This window comes from Desmodus rotundus, chromosome 6, assembly GCF_022682495.2.
Source record: "Desmodus rotundus isolate HL8 chromosome 6, HLdesRot8A.1, whole genome shotgun sequence".
Lineage (NCBI taxonomy): Eukaryota > Metazoa > Chordata > Mammalia > Chiroptera > Phyllostomidae > Desmodus > Desmodus rotundus.
The window spans coordinates 1089559-1110124 of NC_071392.1; the positions used below are offsets into that span (position 1 = coordinate 1089559).

The window sequence follows — 20566 nt, forward strand, 5'->3', positions numbered from 1 at the left end:
AGACGCGGGGCCCAGGATGACAGGATCTTCCACGAAGGAGTTTCTCACCGGGCTGTTCCTCACGACGGTGTTTCTCTCCCCAGTAATCACATTCCCCGTATCATTGGCAGCTCCCATTCTTTTGACTTTGAAAATTCAGAATTATGCAAATGACTACGATTTTTATGGGTAGCGCTTTTGTGGTTTGTATCAAGAGGTTTGACTCCAACAATCTGAGTTTTAGGGGTTTGTTTCAATCTCAAGAAAATGCAGTAGAAACACGTTTACACGGGAAATACTCACAGGCAGAGCGGTGTGAACCATGGAAAGTCCACTTGGTAAAAGTGTTGTGCTGTTGGTAGGACGCCAGTTAGGACCCGCATGTGGCAATGCGAGAAATACCCACAACACGAGAGTGACCGTGTTCCCCGCCAGTTCGGGCAGAATGGCTATTTGGACGGAGAAGTCAGGAACGTTTAAGAGACTAGAAAAACACAAATAGTCAATATGTTGGAATGAAGCCACTTATTTATTTAATGTTCAATGTCACAGAATCCACAATAAATGAATAGGTGGAGCAAAGGGCAAGGGGCAAGGCCGGGCCTGGGGGGGAAGGACAAGGAGTGGCACCGTCCAGGAGCCGGATGCGAAGACAAGCGACCTTCTCTGTGGGCAGAGACCCAGAGCAGGGGTGACAGGGGCCTCCCTTAGAGGCGGCTCAGCCCGGCCGCGGCGCCGCCTTCCAGACACGGAGGAACCCCAGTGCTCTGCCGTTTGTCCAAGCACTGATTCCATGTTTCGACAACGCCCCCAGGTGCTGTCCCTCGCTGAGTTCTTCTGGCCATGCATCCTGTTCACGATCCTGACGGTGCTTCGTTTTCAAGAGCCCCCCAGACACAGAGACAACTGTAAGTGCCCCTGCTGTCTCAGGCCCTAGAGGGCAGGGGCGCACCCTTTCTCCGGTCGTTGGAAACTCCGAGTTCCGAGCGGAACGTGTGGGCTCCACTGAGGTGTCACCACAGCTGCAGTTCTGCGGTTCGCGCCAGGAAGCACCGATTAACATTTTTCCCTCTTAGGAATAATAGTCACACATTTGCTTGATGTAGCAGACGCGTTCTGCTCACGGAGCTGCCTTACCGTGGACACGGGTACCTGTGCCATTGTAAACATAGAAAGAGTAGAGAAAGAGGCGAAAGAGGGAAGGTGCCTTTCAGCTTACCAACGCGATGCTGATGGCGGTCCTGGTGATGGAGATGACGGTGACGGTGGCGCAGATGAGGACAGTGAGGGGATAGTAATGATGGTGCAATGTGGCACCCCATTTGCCCCTTTAGCTGAAAAGCGATTCACTTACTTTTAACGACTGTGCCAATTCTGAGCACAGCTGGTCTCCAAGTCCCAGAAGGCAAGGTCCTCTCCCAGCCCCCGCCAGACCGGCGGGGTGGGGGGAACAGACTGCACACACTGCATCCTGAGCTACCAGGTGGTGGAGTAACTTCCACGTTGCCTACGGCTGTCAGCACGTCAGCATCCCAGCCTTCTCGTCCCCGGGGGAGGGTGTGAAGGTGGGGTGGGGAGCAGGGCGTGTGCAGGGCCGGGCGTGTGTGGAGGGGGAGGGACCCGAGCAGCACTTCACTAAGGGAAGTGGCTCGTTGACCACACTGGACCTGAAAACCTAGGGTCCTGCCCGGTTTTTCCAAACTTCTTTGTTTTACATGACCTTCGGCAGCTGCCCTTAAACACTGAAGAATGTGGGATACATGAGACCTCGAAACCCGGCCCACACTCAAACCCCGGCGTTTTCACAGGAGATGAGAAGACGTGCATTGTTCTCCTTTCCGCCCCGGCTTGCGCACGGAGAGGACTGTGTCTGGGGTCACGGCCTCTCTGGTCACACAGCTGTGACTGCGCTGAGCCTGGGGGAGGTGTCAGATGCAGGGGAAGGCTTTCTTTCTTCCTTTTCTTTCCCTTTCCTTTGTGTTCTCTTTTCTTTCTGTCTGCGTTCAGGCCACCTTCACGTGGAGAGCAGGGTTAATCACACGACAGCACCACACGATGGGCTACTGCTCTCGTTCCGGCTCGGTGGGTATTTCGCTTCCGCCTCCCGTTGTCTGGACTCACCCGCCTTGTGCCCACGCCCAGGTTATTTGCAGCCCCGGGATCTGCCCAGCCGGGGCGTCTTCCCCTTTGTCCGAGGCCTTCTTTGCAACACCGGGGCGACCTGCAGGAACCGAAGCTACGCCGAGTCCACGGAGTACCATTCCCGGTGAGAAACACAAGCATCCTTTCCAGGAGTCATGGGAAGCTGGGGCAGGAAGCTTTTCGTAAAGCCTAGATAATTTGGAACAGGTCAGAGGTCATGAAAAGTGCAGAACCTAGCGTGACAAGGAAAAAGCATACAACACCCTTTTGAGAGGATTACAAGGGCTTGAGAGGGATCAGCATTTCCATCTCAGGGCTTTCTTGTCTCCCTTCCTTACTCAGAGCTTAAATGCTGCTCGGGGTGGGGAAAAGCCGGGCTGTGCACCCAAACGATGCAGGCTCTGTCATTTTTAGGCCCGCTAAAGTGGGCGCGCTGTCTGGCCTCTCTGAACCCCAGCTTCTCGAGTCCTCACTCCCAGGGTTGCCGGTGTCAGACAGGCCTGCTGCAGAGCGCGCCCCGACGGGCGGAGACGACAGCCAGTCCTTACTGCTCTGGCTGTAATGAAACAGCGTATTTTCCCACATCAGGACATAACTGTCCTTTTGCATCCGTGTCCCTGCCCCTCAACACCTTCGCTTCAGCTTGCTGAAACGCAGGGATCTGACCTGAACCCAGTGGCAGTGCTTCACCCACCTGCCGAGAGCCCTGGTCTGTTTCACAGCCTGGGGCCTTTCGGAGGCTTTGGCTGACAGACAAGGACAAAATAGCTCCCACCTGGCAGTGCCCTAGGCCGAGGTGTGAGAAGTGCGGGAGGAAACACACAGAAATCGGGAGGAGTGAGGAAGAGGGAGAGTGAGGAAGGGCACCGGGAAGGGGCGGCACGTGGTCAGGCTCACCTCTGGCTTCGGACCTGGCCACGTGACCGAGCCTGTGTCACTGGGTTTGCATTCAGGTGGTCCTCAGCGCCGCAAATAAACACCCCTTCCGATTCCGTTGTCTCGGTTTACAAATATCTGAGAGCCAGTTTCCATTTCAAGTCTGTTGAAGCTTTATTAGCATGGTTAATCGAGCCTGTGGATTTCTATGCAGAGATCCCAAATTTCACTGGACCACGGTTACGATTCTGAAAATCCACTTCCCCCTTCCTGGTGTGGTTGCGGATCTTGCCCTTCGCTCTTACAAGAGGGTTTCTGAGCTAAAATGCACATCATCACTGACCACAGATTAAATGGGAAGTCTCACACCGCGTCAGGAAGCACTCCTAGTTCGTCCAAGGTGAAGCTAACAGCAGACGCACATGCCGAAGGTGCGCTGTGGTATGACTGCGCACCGTCCGCAGTCTGAAGGAGGCCGTGGGACCCCCACCGGAGCTTCCTGTGTTCTCAAGGCTGCTGCTTTCCCTCCAGCCTTGGCCGAGTCGTTTTCACTCCCACCCCCTCCGCTTTTCTCTTTATAACCATTCCCAGTTATTCCCTACGATTGCCACTTTGCTATCACCAGTGTTTTTATCTTATTTTATTCTCAAGTGCACTCGGGCCCTGAGGGCCTCTCGGTGCTCACCTCCATGCCAGCTGCTGCTTCTCCACCTCATTGGCTCAGGGCCTGTGGCCGCCTCGCCTCTTGGTTTCTTGGTTTGCTTTTAACTCTTTAGACTCCCTTTAGATGTCTTCCAAACTCCACAATCTGTGTTGAATGAGCTCAGGAAGAGTCAGGCTAGAAAGAAGTGACAGAAATTCATTCAAGGGTCTTGGGGCTCGCGAACCGGAGGCGCAGGGAGTCAGTGCCCAGAGTGTTGTGAACAAGAAGCCTGAGCGGGCTGCCAGTAAGCTGGAGGTGCACCGGTTCTGCATTCTCCGCCTCGGGCTGGTCCGAGAGGGCGCCTGGGTGACCGGTGGGCTGGACAATGATGTCACGTGCTCTGGACGCCCGGACCTTCTTTTCCTGGCCCTGCAGGGGGCAACCAGAGGGTTATCTGAAGGTTTGGCCGACACCCAGGCGGTGATCTAGGCTGCAGCGTTCTGACGTTCGAGTTCCCAGGGCAGAATTGTGTCCTCCTGCCTCAGCCGCGAGGTCTCAGTAATTTGGCAGCTTGACTATGGTGACTGCATCTGTTTCTCACTCTGATACTTCTCAGTCTCTCCAATTTCCCCTGTCCCAGGGCCCAGCTTCTGTATAAGTAGCAGAATGCTCTTCCTCCATCCAAAGCCGCTGAGAATTTGAGCCTTGTTTGTTTCAAGGCTTTTCTGACACCGAGGAGGATGACATTTGAGGCAGAAGTAAGGAGGATCTGCAGGTGTGAGTGACGCACAGCAGGTTGCCTGGACCGGACGACGTTCCCTTCGCCAGCGCTCAGCGCCTGGGGGCCGGCCCCTCCGCTGGGCCCAGTCCGCGCTGCCCCCCTCTTTGCGCATTATCGGGACGTGGGACGTTGGCTGCCTTGTGTTGTTTTTTATCTGTACGCTTCTCGCCAACAAAATTTGTTTTATATTTACACCAGTTTTGTTCAAAAATACGATTTGTACTATTTCCCCCCATTGTTGGGTTGTCTTTCTGCCTTTGCATCATATCCTTTGACACACACAGTTGTTAATTTTGATGAAGTCTCACTTCCTTTTCCTCTTGTTGCTTGTGTTTTAGCTGTCATATCGAAAGGGCTTTGCCTAGCTCCTGACCAGGAGGATTTCCTCCTACATGTTCCTCTGAGAACTGTACCACTTTAGACCCTACGCTTGGGTCTGCGATCCCTTTGAGCTGACTTTTGTGTGTGGTGTGAGGAAGGGGTCCCTTCTTCTGAATGTGGGTGTCCAGCTGTCCCAGGGGATTACATTTAGCTTGTAGGTGAGTTGGGAAAGGATTGATATTTTAACAGCATTGAGTATTTTAATGAACATGATATAGTTCTCCATTTAACTGTTTTTTAAAAAAATTTCTCTCAGAATGTTTTTTGTACTTTTAGGTTTTATGCACATTTTGTTAAATCTGTTCCTAAGCTCATGTTTTCTGGTATTGCTTTAAATTTTTAAAAATATGGACAATCGGTTCTGGTAGTTTTCTATTGTATCCTTTAGGGTCTTTTACTTACATGATTATGCCACCTGAAGATACAGTGTTACTTCCTCCTTTCTTGCCTGGACACAGTTTCTTTCTGTTATTTACAGTCAAGTCTTCTTTATCTGGGCCCTGACGCTGGGAGAAGTGGCTTCATTACCAGTGTGAGGGCTGAGAAAGAAGTTCTGTCACCCGCCAAGTGGCCTTTTCTTGTTCCCCTCAATCCTAATCTTCTTTGTTCCTGTTTGTTCTAATCTTCTTTGTTCTGCCTCCTCCTTACAACTCCTCTCGTTACTCACAAAAGACCAGAGAAAGAGCTGGACTGGGGAGGAGGAAGTTGCTCTCGGCCCAAACCCTGTGAGGGTGCTGGGAATTCCCTGGGGCTCCGCAGGCATGGCGATAGCCTCTCTCTCTCTTCAGTATTTAATCCAGGGTTTTCCGCATATTTTTCTGCCATAAACATCTTCATTTTAGTTTAGTTCCCAATCCTGTCTGAGGAGCGCATTGAGGCGCTTCAGAAATAGGAGAGAAGGAGGACCTAACCCCAATTCCTTTCACAGGGGATCTCACTGTGAGTGGCCTCAGGCCTGTCACCTGATAAATCTGTGCCCCCCCCCCCCCCCCCCCCCCCGCCCCGCCAAGTCCCATGGGAGACAAGCCAGGAGAACTTGCATCTTGGTCCATCCCTTCCAGGGGCCTTTACGAAATGGTTACTGTAACTTTTCAGTATGAGGTCACGACAGAGGTAATGACTGACTTTTTGTTCTGCATTTGGAATTCCTACCCACTCCAGGTGGAGGCTCTGTGCTTCCAGAGGGGAGATTTGGGTGCGGCGTGGCACGGGGGACAGGCCCCGTGCACTGGGCTGGCTCGGCCTGGACCTGGCTGTGCCGCGTCTGCCTCGTCGGTTCTCTCATTCATTCTCTGGGCCTCACCGCTGCATCTCTAAGTGGACTGTGCTCTGGACTGAGTGCACTGAGTTTATTTTGTTCATCCGCGATGTTTGCTGAGCCTGCTCTGGCTTCGTTGCGGATGGTGAGAAGTGATGTCCGTGCAAGGGGAGGTGCAAGCTTTGTGATTGTCTCATGGTAGCGGCACCTGTTGACAGCTGTTCCTTCATTTTCTCAGTGTTTGCTAATTTGTGAAATAAAGGAATTGGGATTTAAAAAATCCAATAGGTTCTATTACTTTGTAATCAAGAAAAATTTCCCCCATTTCCCCCTTTTTTCTTCCTGGTTATGCTAAATGTAATTGAACACCTACTTTAACAAACTCACAGCATCTTGCCAAGGGACTTTCTAGTTTATTTTGAATCTGTCACTTCTTACTGATCAAACAAATTCACACTGCATTTGAGATTGGATGTAGACAGGGTGGGCAGCTGATTTCAAAGGCTGTGAGAACATTTTCTCTTGTTTACTAGTAAAAAAATTATTTCCCCTTATCCTAGCAACTGTACCATCATTTTCCAATCAGAATCACATGGGCTGCATTTTCCCCACACCCTGAGGTTGGCTGGTCCTTGGGTCCTCTACCAGAATCACCAGGGGGCCAGGCTTAGAAGGAAACTGGCCCTGGGAGGGGCCGTCCCTCCAGGCCCAGCAGTCAGCACACCTCATGGATGCAGCAAATCAAAGACCTGGTTCACACCCCTACGTCCAGGTTGTTAGAGGTCCTCTCCGTCTCCTTTTAGGGCAGGCCTGACCCCATCACTGGTCACCCCTTCCTACCCCTTTCTGAGTCGGCTTCCCCCCTGCAGCCAGACCAGGTGGCCCTGGTAGGGCCCACCCCAGCCCCCCACCTCCAGGCAGCATCTTTCCTATGACTGGGGCTCTGTCCGGTGGGTGCTCCCCACACCCCTCTCTGTCCTCAGCCACCCCCACCTCTGGGCATTGAGACCACCTCCCTCTGACCAGCCTGCCACCCCCTTCTTCCCACTGGCCTGTGTTTTCAGGTTCCAGCCCAATGGCACCATCTCTGCAACAGACTTTTCCACTCACGTCCTGTCTCATCAAGTCTCACTGACTTTCTTCCGGGCGTCTACTCCGGCCCACGCTGGTGAGGCACATCCGAGTCCTCATCTCCTGCCTCCTCCACAGGCAGGGACAGCGGCGCCTGCTCTGGTCGCCGGGGCGCTTATTCCCAGCGCCCTGCGCAGGGCGGGCTGCGTCACGTGTGAGAGAGGAATGAAAACACAGGCGTGACTAACGAGCCTGTCAAGTGCTTGAACTTCACAGACGGCGATAAAGGGATGGAGAGCGACCCTCGGTTTAAGTAGGCCGAGGGTGGAAAGGAGGATGGATGGCTCCCACTCCGGACAGTAGTCCAGCACAACGGGCTCCTGAGGCTGGGCGGTGGGAATGGAAATGGGGGCAAGTTTAGTTGAAAACGAGCTGCTATTTGGTGTCAAGAATCTTAAAAACGCTGCGGACACTCCTTCCCGTAAAGAGTTCCGCGGGCAGCATCTGTTCTCTTTGCTTTAAGTTCCTCTGGGTTCCAAGCCTCGGCCGGCCACCGCAAGGCGATTGACGACCTGGGCTTCTTACAAGACATGCAGGACCTGGCCACCGAAGTTTGTGAAGTGCTGGACGAGGCTGCCAACTTGAAAAAGCTTTGGGTAGAAAGACTCGAGACTCCAGGCAAGTAAATCTCTCCCACCGTCAGCCCCCGACCTGGACTCAGGCGTAGGCAGGGCCCGTGAGGCTGTGGATGCCCACAACACCCTTCGAGTCCTGTTTACGCAATGGCTCCTCACCACATGCCACTATCGTTGTAGATCTTAGAAAAGGCGCACCCTCCTCGTAGGAAGCCCAGCACCCAGAGAGGCTTGTGGAGGGCGGAGCTAGGTTTTCACCACCTCCCTTGGGACGGCACCTTGGGCACAACCTTCGGAGAGGCTGCAGCCCAGCCTTGCCTTCGCTCTGCAGGTCCCCCTCCCCATTCTCCCTGCGCTTCTTCAGTTGTGAGCTTCCTTTCTCGCTCCCTCTCCCTCTGCTTGTAGATCTGACCCCACCTTACACACACACACACAACTAGATCACTCGGCCCCTCCTTCTGGCAGGTCTTTCCGCGTTGGCAACACTTTAATTCTGGTGTCGGACGTTTGGACCTCAAGGGTGGGGGCCGGTAATTGCCTGTCTGTATGTAGCTCAGTCATTGCCTGCAAGCTTCGTCAATATGTTGGGGTCACAGTGACACTGGCCCTCCCTTTTTAAACCCAACCCCATCCAGAGTTGCCAAATAAAATGCAGGGCATTCAATTAAATTTGAATTTCACGTAAACAACAAACAATTTTGTTAGTATTGTTTGTTTTTATTTGCTAAATCTGGCATCCCTAAGTACTCACTTCCAATTTTTCTTTTTATATAATTTTTTCTCTTTATGGAGTAATACGAGGAAGTGCGATAACAAGTTTGGCAGCAGAACGAAGAAGGTGATACTATATATAATTCCTAAGAGAGGAGCCAATACTTTGTCCAGGATGGAGCGAGGTGGGGCAGATTTCACAATGGACCAGAGGCCTTACCGAGAGACCGGCATGGCTTCGAAGACCAAACGGTGGAGCTCTCACACTACGCGCTGTCAGGGACCGTTCTGTAACAGATGGGGAGAGAGACCTGAGAGGGGAGGTCCCCCTGCCGCCTGCCCCACCCCCTCCCAGTTCTCGTCTCGCTCTCAAGAGAATACATCAAGCGAGAGACAAACATTTGTGGAGGCAATGAGATGGCAAGTTTAATTTTGAAGCACACACGGGCACAAAGCTGCCAGCAGGCGCCTGGCTAGTCCAGATGCCCCACATATGGAGGAAATAAAGTTGTTAGTAGCTTATCTGTACGTTTGTTCTACAGACTTGAGCCGAGGCTACAAGTGGGTACTTAGCTAATCTAACTACGCTGACTATTGGGGCTCAGGGGTTATACACCTTAGTCAGCTTCTAGGTTCCCCTCCGTCCCCCCTTCGAAACCTTGGGAATAATGTACATCTATGAAGAATTTCTTTCTCAGCCGTAAAGGCCCTCTGCCTTAGCGAGGTTGTTACAGAGGCCCCTGCTCTCAGCACAGTCTCAAGGACGCGCCCCTCCTCCTGTGCCATTGTGCTTGTGGTACCTGGGACACGCGGCAGCCGTATGGGAAGGAGCCTGACTTCATGGAAGAGACAGGCGTCCCTTTTGCTTCGAGCCTCCTGCATTACGTTCTTTGTTAGATCGGAATGGTGAGGGATCTGCCTTTATTTCCCCTCTGGCCACTCGTTCCTAGCTGCCACCTAACAATTCTGCTGTTATAAAATCTGTTTTTCGCGTCTGATTTCAACATTCTATTAAAGGAAAACTAATTTTTTTGAGAGGAAACCGATCTCCAGTTGATTTTCAATTTCCCACTGGCTGAGCCATTTCCCACGATATCTGTGAAAGGAAACTTCCCCGACTCGCAACGAAGTGTGGTTTTCTACACCAACCAACTTCTCAATTATCTGTAGATGCCCACGGGGTCTGAAAAGCCAGTTTCACTTTTCCTCTTCAAACTTCTCGTTTCTTTCCTTTTCTCTCTTTTCCCCTCATGATCTCTGTCCTGACCTGAATGCTCACGATGCCTGTGGAATTAGAGATGGATAACATTATACTTTTCCTGCAAACGATTGAAACCTGTTCTACCAGTTATTTTCCAGGAATTCACTTACTATCAGTGTGTTCTGGAACTCGAAAGTGGGTTTATTCTTCAGTCTGGGGTGTATTCCTGTTTCGGGCCCAGGTTCAGGGTTGAGCCGTTTGATTTGAGAACTAAAATAGGCGCTCAGCAAATGTGTCCCGATCGCTGATGGAACTAATATGTGCGAATTCTTCCCTATTGTAGGTTCTCCTCACGGTTCCAGTTTTTTAACAGTAAGTATGGTGACACAAGTTTGAAACCTGGTCTTCAGAGACATGATGGTTGAGTTGAAACAATGGTTTCCGTCTCCTGTTTGGGGGAGGCACTCCGCGAGCACGTGGGCTGGAGGAGGCTCTGGGTCCCCCGCAGGAGGTGCTGGGAGGCCGGGGGTGTGGCCCTGACGTCACAGACGTCAGGCTGGCGCTGCGTCCTGCGTCTGGCGGTCCCTCTGCCTCGCTCAGGGCGCAGCTCCAGCGCTGGCCCCAGTACAGTTACAGACGGGTCTGCGGCGCCCGGGCCGGGCCAGAACCCCGGGAGGGCTGGAGGGGACCTCAGATGGGCTGAGAAGGGTCCAGCACATTGAAAACTTGGAGATAAGAAGGGGTCGTCCATATCTGTTAATTCTGATGCCGGTCTGACTGGAAAGCATTGGCTTTGAGTCATTTAAGAGAATGAATGACCCAAAACGCAGAAAGAAGCAGGAACCGGAAGGAAGCAGGAACCCGGAAGGAAGTTCTGTAGCCTGTCACGGCGGGATCTGATTGGTTGAAGGCACACACTCCTTGTGCGCTTCGGTTTTCGTTCCGGCCAGCCCACACGTCCAGGCACCGTGCTTTTTGGAAATGGGTCCGCGAGCACCTGGTGTCCACGTGTCAGCCTGTCCATGCTGCGGCCTTTGGCTAAGCAGGGCAGTTGGGGCAGCCAAGCGTCCTTCGAGGCTACTCTGGGCGGTGCGATGCGGGTGGGCGACCCTGGAGCTGTGAGGGGACTACGGCTCTGGAAAGACACGGAAACACTGGAGGAAAGGCCGTCAGGGCCTGGTTTCCGTGAGTGGGCTGGGGGTCAGCAGTGGACATTTTGTCCCGTGGGACATGGGACGACGTGGGGACATTTGGCAGCGTCCCTGCGAATGCCCAGCGAGGCACGAACCGGGCCGCAGAGAAGCCATAGGCACTTGTCCCGCGGGCGGCCCCCGTGGACCGTACACTGACATGCGTGGCCGCATGTGCGGGGAACTTGCGATGCCGGTGTCGGAGAGGCTCAAGTACCAGGCGACTTGACGACCACGCAGGATGCGCGGAAGCCTGGGGTCACGGGGGTCGATCCGGATGCACAGTCTGCGGGCCGGAAGCCCGGATCCTGTGGACGTGGCGGCACCTGGCGGTGGGCCGGAGATGCGCACGGGAGGCAACTTGGGCGCGACGGCCCAGCGAGAACAAACGCAGCTGCGCGGAAGAAGAGGCCCGGGGCCGAGAGCGCGAAGGCAGTGATGCGTGGGTCTGCACAGACCTGCGGGCCTGGGAGCGACCCCCACCCACCCTGGGGGGCGGAGGGCAAGACTCCGGGACACACAGTATCTCCTCTCTGCCTCCCGGTGCGTCCGCGGGGAGCTCAGGCGCCCCCTGCGCTCGGTTCTGTCCCCCGGGCCGCACGCAGAGGGGCCCCTGACCGCGCTGTGCACCTTTCCTTAAGGCCGGGGCTGGGGCTGCCGCCGCGCCTGCGGCCCCACCCGGGAGCCAGCTCTCCTGCGTCCGCTGCCTGTCGAGCAGTGGCCCGCGGCCACACCTGCCCCACACCGTGGCCGGGGAGAAAGCGCTCTGCGTCCCATAGAATGAGCATCTTTACCTCTTTCCTTAAGTCTCACCCCCCGACCCCCAGGGAAAACATCTGGCCGTGTTGGCAAAACACTCGGTTAGCCGGGATTTTTTTTGTACCTTTCCCCAGACTAGAATTCTGTTGGTTGTGCCACGAAAAACAGCCCTTCCGGGGGCGGGGCCGGGGAGTCAGGGACGTTAGTGTGGAGGAAGCGTTCGCTTGCGGACACGCTGCATCGCTGACCGCTGGGTTCCGCCGCTATCACGGAGAAGGATTACGGCAGGTGTTCCGGTTCTCGTTCAAGGTTGCGTTCACATCACGCACGTCTAAGATCTGTCTCACAGCAGTCTGAGAAATCGGGGCAGCTTGTTACAAAAACAGACCTCTCTGTTTCCCTGTTCGTTCACACTTGCACAGCATTTAAAAACCCAACCTCACGGAACCATTTTTAGATCTTATCTGATCTAAATACTGAGGTATCCGGCATAGTCTCTGCTGCCTGAGGTTCGAGTTTCTTTTACACCTTCGCAGGCCCCTCCCCCACCCTTGATCATTTGATTGATCATAACTAAAGAGGCAAACTCTCGGTATTTTTTTTTTCTGTTAGATAGACCTCAATAAGACAGAGGAGGTGATATCGAAATTGGAAAGCCTTCACCAGCAGCCCCAAATCTGGGATTTTCTACTTGTACTGCCCAGGCTGCTCGAAAACCCTGCCCACGCTGCCGACGGCCTCCGCAGTGGAGTGCAGCTTCTCCAGGCGGTCCTGAAGTAAGAGACGAAGAAATGACTAATTAGAGGTGTGGGGGTTCCTCCATTTCTGGAGTCTCAGGACGTCTGATGGTTGGGTCAGACTCACTCCACGGAGGCCTGAGTGTCACTGAGTCTGTGGACCGCACACACTGAGTCCACCCTCAGTTTCGCTGTGGACCGTCCTGTTGACGGGCTGAGGAGGGGCTGTCCCGGTCCCCATGGGTGAGGGGGCACTAATGCACGTCTGAGAGATGCACCACTTCATCTTTCTCAAGTCTGGACACAGAGGGCCCAGGGATGGTACGGTGGGGACTTCTGTCCACCAGTGTGGGCGTGTCAGGGCCCGGAGTGACTGCTGTGAGAACTCTTACTTTAAAGGAGTGTATTTGAAAAACAAACATGCAGAGGGAAAGTGCACCACCTGCAGCAAGGTAACGAGTGTCTGGCGGTGGAGGCACAGGGTTGTTCCAAGAGCACAAGAACCGCCTCCTAGCACAGGGGCTCCCAACACGCCCCTAAGCCCCCCGGGCGGTTTCTGACGCACCTGCTATTCTCATGACCTCTGCGGCCAAGACATTCTGAGGTTTAGCAGAAATCGAATCCTACGGTTCTTTTGGCAGAAATAGCAGCTTTATCTTCCACAGCCGTACATATCAACTCATGGAATAAAATAAAATGCATTGTTTTTGGTGCAGCAATCAAGACAAGCTAAATATGGGGGCCCTAAAACACTTTCGAATGCTCACACTAATTCCTGTTGGGAAAACGTATTGTCTAGAAAATATTTCATTTATCTTTTACTATAAATAAGTCTTGACTATTATCTTGAAAACTTAGTAAGATGAATTTGTCTTCAACTTACTTTTTCTGATGCTAATACAATTCTATTCATATTGTAGGGTCTTAAATTCCACCAAGGAGCCTCTGATGATGGAAAAGAAGTTGCATACACTTAAAGATGAGCAAATGAACTTTCTCTTGTCATTTGTGGAATTTTGGGAGAAATTGTTATTGCCCAACTATTTCAGCTCACCCAGTGGTCCCACTGAGAGTGTTCTAAATACAAGTCACTTGTGGGTAGATCAGTTAAAGGGTTTAGAAAGAGAGCCATCTGGTATTGACACTCAGACACTTCGGGAATTTGGCAAAGAGATGATTGAAAAAATACAAACTCTTGAAAAGAAGGAGTCAAGCTATATTTTGAGACTCATAGAGACAATACTTTTTGAAATCAACCCCAAGCTACTGGAATTGTGGATGCACGACATTCCAAAAGGAGACAGAGCTAAGTTGGAAACCTTGTCTGCACTTCTAAATGTTTCTGTTCTAGGAAATGAGAGGGGTCTTAGTAAAAGCTTTAACTTTTCCCAGTTGTTTCATTTGGATTGGCCGGAGTCGGCAGCTGTGGAAATGGATTTTGTTCATCTAAGTGAAACTGTACTGAACAGTCTCTGTGAGTTTGGATTTCTGGGGCCGGGACAAGTCTCAGAAGCTCTGGGCACAGTGTATGCTGTCAGGAACGTGTCTGACCTCTTCTCAGCCCTTTCCGAACCCCAAAAACAAGAAGTGGATGAAATTTTGACTCATTTATACCTAAATGTCTTTAAGGACGAAGATGCAGCTCTTCTTCTGCAGATGTATTCTTCATTTTACCAATGTATTTATAAATTCTCGGGCATTCAGAGTAGAGAGCCTTTTCTATTTTCCCTTACACAAACCTCGAAACACATTTTGGATATCATAAAACAATTTAATTTTCAAAACATCAGTAGAACATTTGCATTTTTATATGAGACAACAGAATTTCTTGGAGGGATTTCTGAATTATCTTACTGTCAACAATTGCTTTCTGTTTTCAACTTTCTGGAGCTTCAAGCCCACTCCCTGGTGTCTACGGAGGGCCCAGCGTGGGAAGCGACCCATGCGACCTTGACGGCCCTCAAACAGCTGTTCGTGGAGGATGAAGATTTTCGTGTTTCTCTATTTCAGTATGTGAACCAGCTCTTTGAGGGTTCAGCAGGAGCCTTCCTGGACAGCGGATGCTTTGCCTGGGATAACAAGAGCACCCCTCCTGTGAATCGTTCAGCAGATGGGTCTCCCTTAGTTCTCCCGTGGGCACAGTTTCTTTCAAACCTCTCCACACCTGACGGCGTGTTCAGGGAGTGGAAGGCTCTGTACTGCTTTGTCTCATGGCTGCAGATGTGGGCTGAGGTCTGGGCAGGCACGGCTCAGGTGCTGCAGTGGGACGTGAACGTCTTTGCTCCGCTCCACGTCGGCCTCTCTCAGCTTTTGGATGAATTGGAAAGGGACGTGAAAATTTCTGAAAGCTGCCGGGGGCTATTTCCCACCCATCACCCTGCGAGACTCATGTTACATCTACTTAAAAATCTACCTCCAGGGGGTGGCTTCCCTCACTGGGATGGGTTTCTGACTCTCAGGCGTCACTGGGCAGCACTCGGTGGTGCCTTAGTCAGAGTCAAGTCGCTGTCCCAGGACCAAGTCGAGCGATCCCTCCTCACCGTGGAAACCGCCCTGCGCCAGCTGGGGGCGCTTCGGCAGAACACCAGCGCTGGCAGGGAGTTTCTCTGTTCCCTGCTTGGTGTCTTCATGGAGCTAAGCAACACCTCAGGGCCTAGAGATGGACATGCACATTTGGTCAATCACTTTCTTTCAAGTAACCTCACGGCTTATGAAGTACAGCTTGAAAGTGTCATTACTGACCTTAGAGAAACAATATTATTTCTTAGAAACGTGTCACGTGACCAAGATTTATTGTCCTGTGCTGATATTTTCCAAAATGTTACTGAGGTTTTTTTGGAAGATGGCTTGTTATATGTAAATACTTCACAAAGGACATTACGTATCCTGGCCCTGCTAAATTCCTCGCTTTACTCTGAGGACGCCATTAGCAGACTGAAAGGATGCATCGAACATGTGGACACCATAAACCGTCTCTATGGGACAGCTAACCCCAGTTTTTCACAAGACCATCTTCAGGGTGTTTTGAGGAGTTTCAGCGACATGGAAAATAGAATTAACACTACATTGACGCTTGTTACTTGGCTGTTGAATACAGTGGAATCTGGCTGTTCATTGAATATGTCAAATATAAATTGTGTGAATATTTACTTAAAAAACATAACTGACTTCCTACATGTCATTCTTACTGCAGTCTTTGAAAAAGAAAAGGTACCAAAATTCGAGATGTTATTAACGCTTTTAAATAATTCCACAAACCAAGTAAGGATGATTATCAGCAACTTAACCAGAGACCTTGAGTTTACATCTCCACTCACCTGGAAACGTTTTCCTGAGTTAATTCTACGACCCATAGAAAAGTCAGATGAAATTCCTAGCCAATTTCAAAATGTTTGGCTGCATTTAGTAGCTTTGGGGAAAGAAATTCAAGAACTTGTGAAAGATATTTTCCCTAACATTCTGGAAAATAACTTCTCTTCTAAAGCTGAAATGTTTTTAAGTATATTTACTACCAGTCCGAAGGAAAAGAATATAAATCGTCTAGGCCGTTCACTTTTTCATTTAGCTAGTTATCTTGCCTTCAACTTATCGCATGGTCTCCAAAATTCACCCAAAATGATTCCGCGTGAAGTAATAAAAGCTGTGGGTCTTGGTGTTCAGTTGATTAGGGATATGTTCAACTCCCTGATGCCCTCCATCCCTCACAATATTCCAGAAGACCCAGGTAATCATAAAGTTTTAAAGAAGGTAACTTCTCTCCTGCTCGCCCTGAAGAAAACAGACATAGACCTTCTGGTAGACCAACTTGAACGAGTTGGTGAAAGCCTCACGGACTTTTTTAAGAATATCAGTAGACCGGCTACTGATAACGTGGGGGTCCACTCGCTTGTTGGCTTGATGGAAAAGTTGGTAGACAGCTCCCGTGCCTGGGGTGTCAATCACCTGCTGAGACTGTCCCGCCTGTTTCCGCGAGAGGACGTGGATGTCGTGGTGGGCCTGTACTACGCCCTTCCTCACGCGGCCAGGCTCCTGCAGAGAGCCGCGGGCCACAACGTCACGGAGGTCCTCCAGGACGTCTACGACTTCGTGGTCCTTCATGGCACGAGCATTTCTAACGTTACCAAGGAAGACTTCACGGATGTGATAAAAACTCTTCAGGGCACCGTTGCGTTAGTGTCAGATAAACCTCGCCTCCTTGCGGAGGTTTTAACTTGCCTTCCTGTGGTCTGGTGCTGGAATCACAGAGTTTCTGGATTTCAACAGAACCCGAAGTTAGAAGCCTGTCACGGCCACTTCTATAGCAAAGTGGCCAGTCTTCTTGACCGCCTCCACCTCTCTCCCCCAGGTGGAGTTTCCCAGTGTTCAAATGAGAGTGCACGGATGGAGGTAACTGGGAAACTGGTGTGCGCAATTCATGGACTAGTGGGCTGGACCTCCGTTCTCCTGGGGCTGTCTGAAGTCTTCCTCGCTGAAACTCCCACGCTCAGACACGCGAGGACTGTGCAGGGGTTTTGGCAGAAGGTGTTGCCGTTCGTCCCGTCTTCTGGAAATCAGAGCAACGGCAGCATCTCCGGACTTTGTCCCAGTGGTCCCATGGAGCAGGTTGCTTTACAAATCATAGAAACATTTAAAAAGGTCAATTTTACAAAAGTTAGATCAGAGGAAAACGTCCTTGGTAAACTAGCTACTTTAAGCCAGACCCTTAACAATGAAGGCACAGACGCACCTCTTAGAACCATCTCCTCGTGTTTGGAAAGGGTGATAAAACCGCTTTCCGGAGACCAGAGCCTAGGAAATAATACTCACTCCCTAGTCTCTCTGTTCATGATGTATCTGAAGTCAAACCTTACAGGCAGGAATTTCGAAGCACTATCAAGTTTTCTTAAAAAACGTGAAGCAGCTTATAACTTGGAAGATCTGTGGCTTAAGCCTGAACAGACCCTGAGAGACCTCAACCGCAAGTTAAACAGCAGACCCCTGTTCTCTGAGATTAACAAAGAAATTCAAGCAATTAATTCAGTGGCTCTTCTAAACATAACTTTGCAACTTGCCCATTTTTTGGAAAACCTGAATTCATCACAGGCATTGGAAATTACTGAGGATTTTCCGTCCGTCATGAAAAACTGGCTTCGTAAACATGCAAATGAAGAATGCTCCAGAGTGATACAAACGTTATTTCTTCTTATAGCCAATGGGAGTTCACCTGCTGACGCAGCTCTGTTGACTGCAGGTACCACCACCCTTTTGGGTTATCTCAGGAGCACCTCCAGAGAAGGCGGTTTTGATGTCGGCCTTCTTCCTCAACTGCTAGGCCAAGAGCAGCCGTCTGATGCCTCAGCCGTTCGGTTGCTTTTAGAGAGCTTCCTGATTAACTCGGTCAGTAAGCGAGCCGCGAGCTCCCCAGGAGCGGCCTGGGGTTCAAGTGGCAGTGACCTTCACATCGTGGACCTCTTGAACCTCACCTTGACCCCAGCAGAGTCAGGAAAGGGTGGGAGGACAACGCTGCCTGCAGGAAGCACGGTGGAGTTCATGGGTCAGCTTCTGGAAACATTCTTCCCTCCTTTGGAAAAGGAGAACCCTGAGAACCACGTCTCTCTCCTGCTGAGAGGCCTCCGCAGGGCCGCCGCTGCGGAGGTGCGGTGAGTGTCCTGCGTGGCGCGTGGCTACCGCACAGCGCAGGCCCCGCGGTTCCCTGCGGTGCACCCGCGCCAGCGGGGCACGGGGCCTGGCGCCTTGGGGTGGCTTTTGTCTCAGTGACCCTTTTCATTAAGAGATCGAGGAAAAATTAGGTTGATGGTTGTTGTTTGACTAGTAAACCGATAGGAATCTGGCCCCTGGCAAAGGTGATCACTTATTACACTTTCAAATACTTTGGGTTATGACAATAATTATGAAATTCTATTTTATATAAAATGAAAATTAGTTTTTAAATATGTGTATAGAATATCACAGTCATAATTCAAATTAATGTATTGACTGCCTAATCATAACTACGGGCTTTAAGTATTTTCAATTTATCTACTGTGATGTTTATTCATATTTGGAATTGATAAAATGCCAAACATTTAAAGCTGAGAGTCACATTCTGATTTTTCCCCTATATCCTGTTTGTCCCTTTGAAGCTCGGTAGAGAGAAGGCTGGAGGGCCCGGTTCAGTTAGGGCTCAGCCACAGAGGTAGAGCCAGGACAAGGGATTGGCCTCCACAGTCTGGGGGGCCGGCTAAGCAAGTCCCAAGTCAGTAGGACGACTGTCAGACAGGGGCCCTCACAGGCAGTCCGCGTCCCACTCACAACAGCGTGTCCTGAGCGGGAAGGGAAGCTGCCCTGGGGGCTGTGCAGAGCCTGTGAAGCGGCAGGCCCACGGTGACTCCGGCACAGCTGAAGTGTAACAGTTAAAACCCCACAACTCACCAAAATGTGCATTACCTGAGGGTGGTTCGCGGATGGCCCTGCACGCGACCTCGGTGTTTCTCCCGCCAGAGGGAGGGTTGCGTGCAGGCGTCTGTCTGTCTGCGGCTGGGAACCTCAGTGCAGGGGTAACTAGTCTCTGCCTGCTGGTCCCAGGCCCAACCCTGCGTCTCCCCGCTGCGCACAGGCCTGCGCTCTCTGCCACCGTCCCCAGCTGTCATCCCTGGCAGTGCCAGGCCCCTGCGTCTGGCTTCCCCGGACTCCCCTGCACCATCCGCCCCACCTTCAAAGGTGTCAGGTGACCTCAGAGTCTCCAGCCTGCCCGGAACCTGGGGAAGTGTGCAGAAACCGTCCCCATCAGCTCGAGGACTCAGCGCCCGTCCACAGTGTGTGTCATCGTCACACTCACTTCCGTGCAGACGCGTGCACACGAACCCTCGAGCTAAAGGGGCACTTGGATGCCGGGCAGGGGCCCCCCGAGTTTCTCTGTGCAGTGGGTGGTCGCGCAGGAGCCGGGAAGGACCCCTGCGCCCGCGGGGCTCACGGGTGATCTTGCCCTTCTCTCCCCTCAGTGCTGCCGGACTGTGTGAGGACTCCCCACCGCCAGCACAGCCCCCCGCAGCCACGGCCGCTCCACGGAGAGCGAAGATGCTGGTCCTGAGCGCGCTCCTCAGGCTCGCAGGTGGGCTGCTTGTGCGGGGAGGGCCTGAGCATCGCTGCGCCTCCTCTCTTGGCCCAGTTGGGCTTCCAGCCGGAGACGCATCATCCCTTCCCAGCTTCCGGAGAGCTGTTCACGCGTGAAAACGTAGTGTGGGGCGCACCGGGCTTCCTTCCAACCTGCCGACTCCCCTCTTCCCCGCACAGAAGCCTCCTCACCCCCGAGAAGTGACTCCCCTTGCAGGCGCAGAAACACGAGATGTGAGGGGTGGCGGGAGGCGGCAGACCCCGTGGATGTAAACGAAGCCCCACGTGTCACGCAGGTGTTGTTTTTGAAGAAAATGTGTTTCTGATCAGAGGTGCTGGCGCACTGGCAGCACCGTGAAGGCAGAGCCAGCATCTAACGCTAACCCCCACGAGGAGGCGTCCGGGGGCAGCGGGGCCCTCGCACCCCTCTGCTCAGCCAGCACCCTGCGCCCAGCCCCCCGGAGCCGTGGTCACTGCGACTCTTCAGCCGGCTAGTGTGACGGCATTCGGAGGAGTGAGGCGCTGTCAGCACCTGCGTTCACCTGTGTTTCGCCATTCTGTGCTGCGCCTGCGAAATTAATAGAACCTACCTGAGATCCCTTAGTGACAGGAAATCACCTCTGAGTTTTTACATTTCATTTTAAGAAAACTCAAGTATGCCATCCTCAAGCCTGACTGAGACACAGCCTGTCACCCCACTCTCCTCAAACTGTCCCTTCGTTCTGGGGACTGGGAGGGCGGTGGCAGGCCCGGGAAGGGTGCAGGCGCCACCCCCGGGGGGTTCGAGGTGGACTGGGCCGCCACGACTGTGGGAGAGCCGGGCGCGCAGCTTGGGGCCCGCAGACCCGGGGGGCGCCCTCAGTGCACCGGCCTCCTCGTGTCCCAGACGGGCAGACTGCGGCCCAGACTGGGGACCGAGGCGCCCGGGCCTCGCTGCAGTCCGGGGGGCCTGCGGTCTGAGGGGCCAGCAGGAGCAGAGGGGCGGGCCCAGAGTGTGGTCGGGCTGGACCGCCCGAGCAGCGGGTCTGATGTGTCCCAAAGCCAAGCGGAGGGACAGTAGCAGGTGGGCTGAGCCAGGGCATGCAGCCAGGTCTGCATGAGGGGTGCGGA

At 52.6% G+C, this 20566-nt stretch overlaps 1 protein-coding gene across 9 annotated transcripts in view; it reads left to right on the top strand.

The window, feature by feature from the left end:
• ABCA13 (ATP binding cassette subfamily A member 13) overlaps positions 1-20566 on the top strand; it is a 135534-nt gene that overhangs the window by 13149 nt on the left and 101819 nt on the right. For all 9 annotated transcript variants that reach the window (XR_008427056.1, XM_053926087.2, XM_053926080.2 and 6 more), the window contains exons 2-8: positions 794-887; positions 2122-2245; positions 7655-7809; positions 10022-10050; positions 12240-12403; positions 13285-18003; positions 19345-19454. Coding sequence is in view for 8 of the 9 variants with exons in the window: in XM_053926087.2 (XP_053782062.1) it covers positions 794-887; positions 2122-2245; positions 7655-7809; positions 10022-10050; positions 12240-12403; positions 13285-18003; positions 19345-19454 (5395 nt within the window). In the remaining variant the exon portion in view is untranslated. The remainder of the gene's footprint in view (positions 1-793; positions 888-2121; positions 2246-7654; positions 7810-10021; positions 10051-12239; positions 12404-13284; positions 18004-19344; positions 19455-20566) is intronic.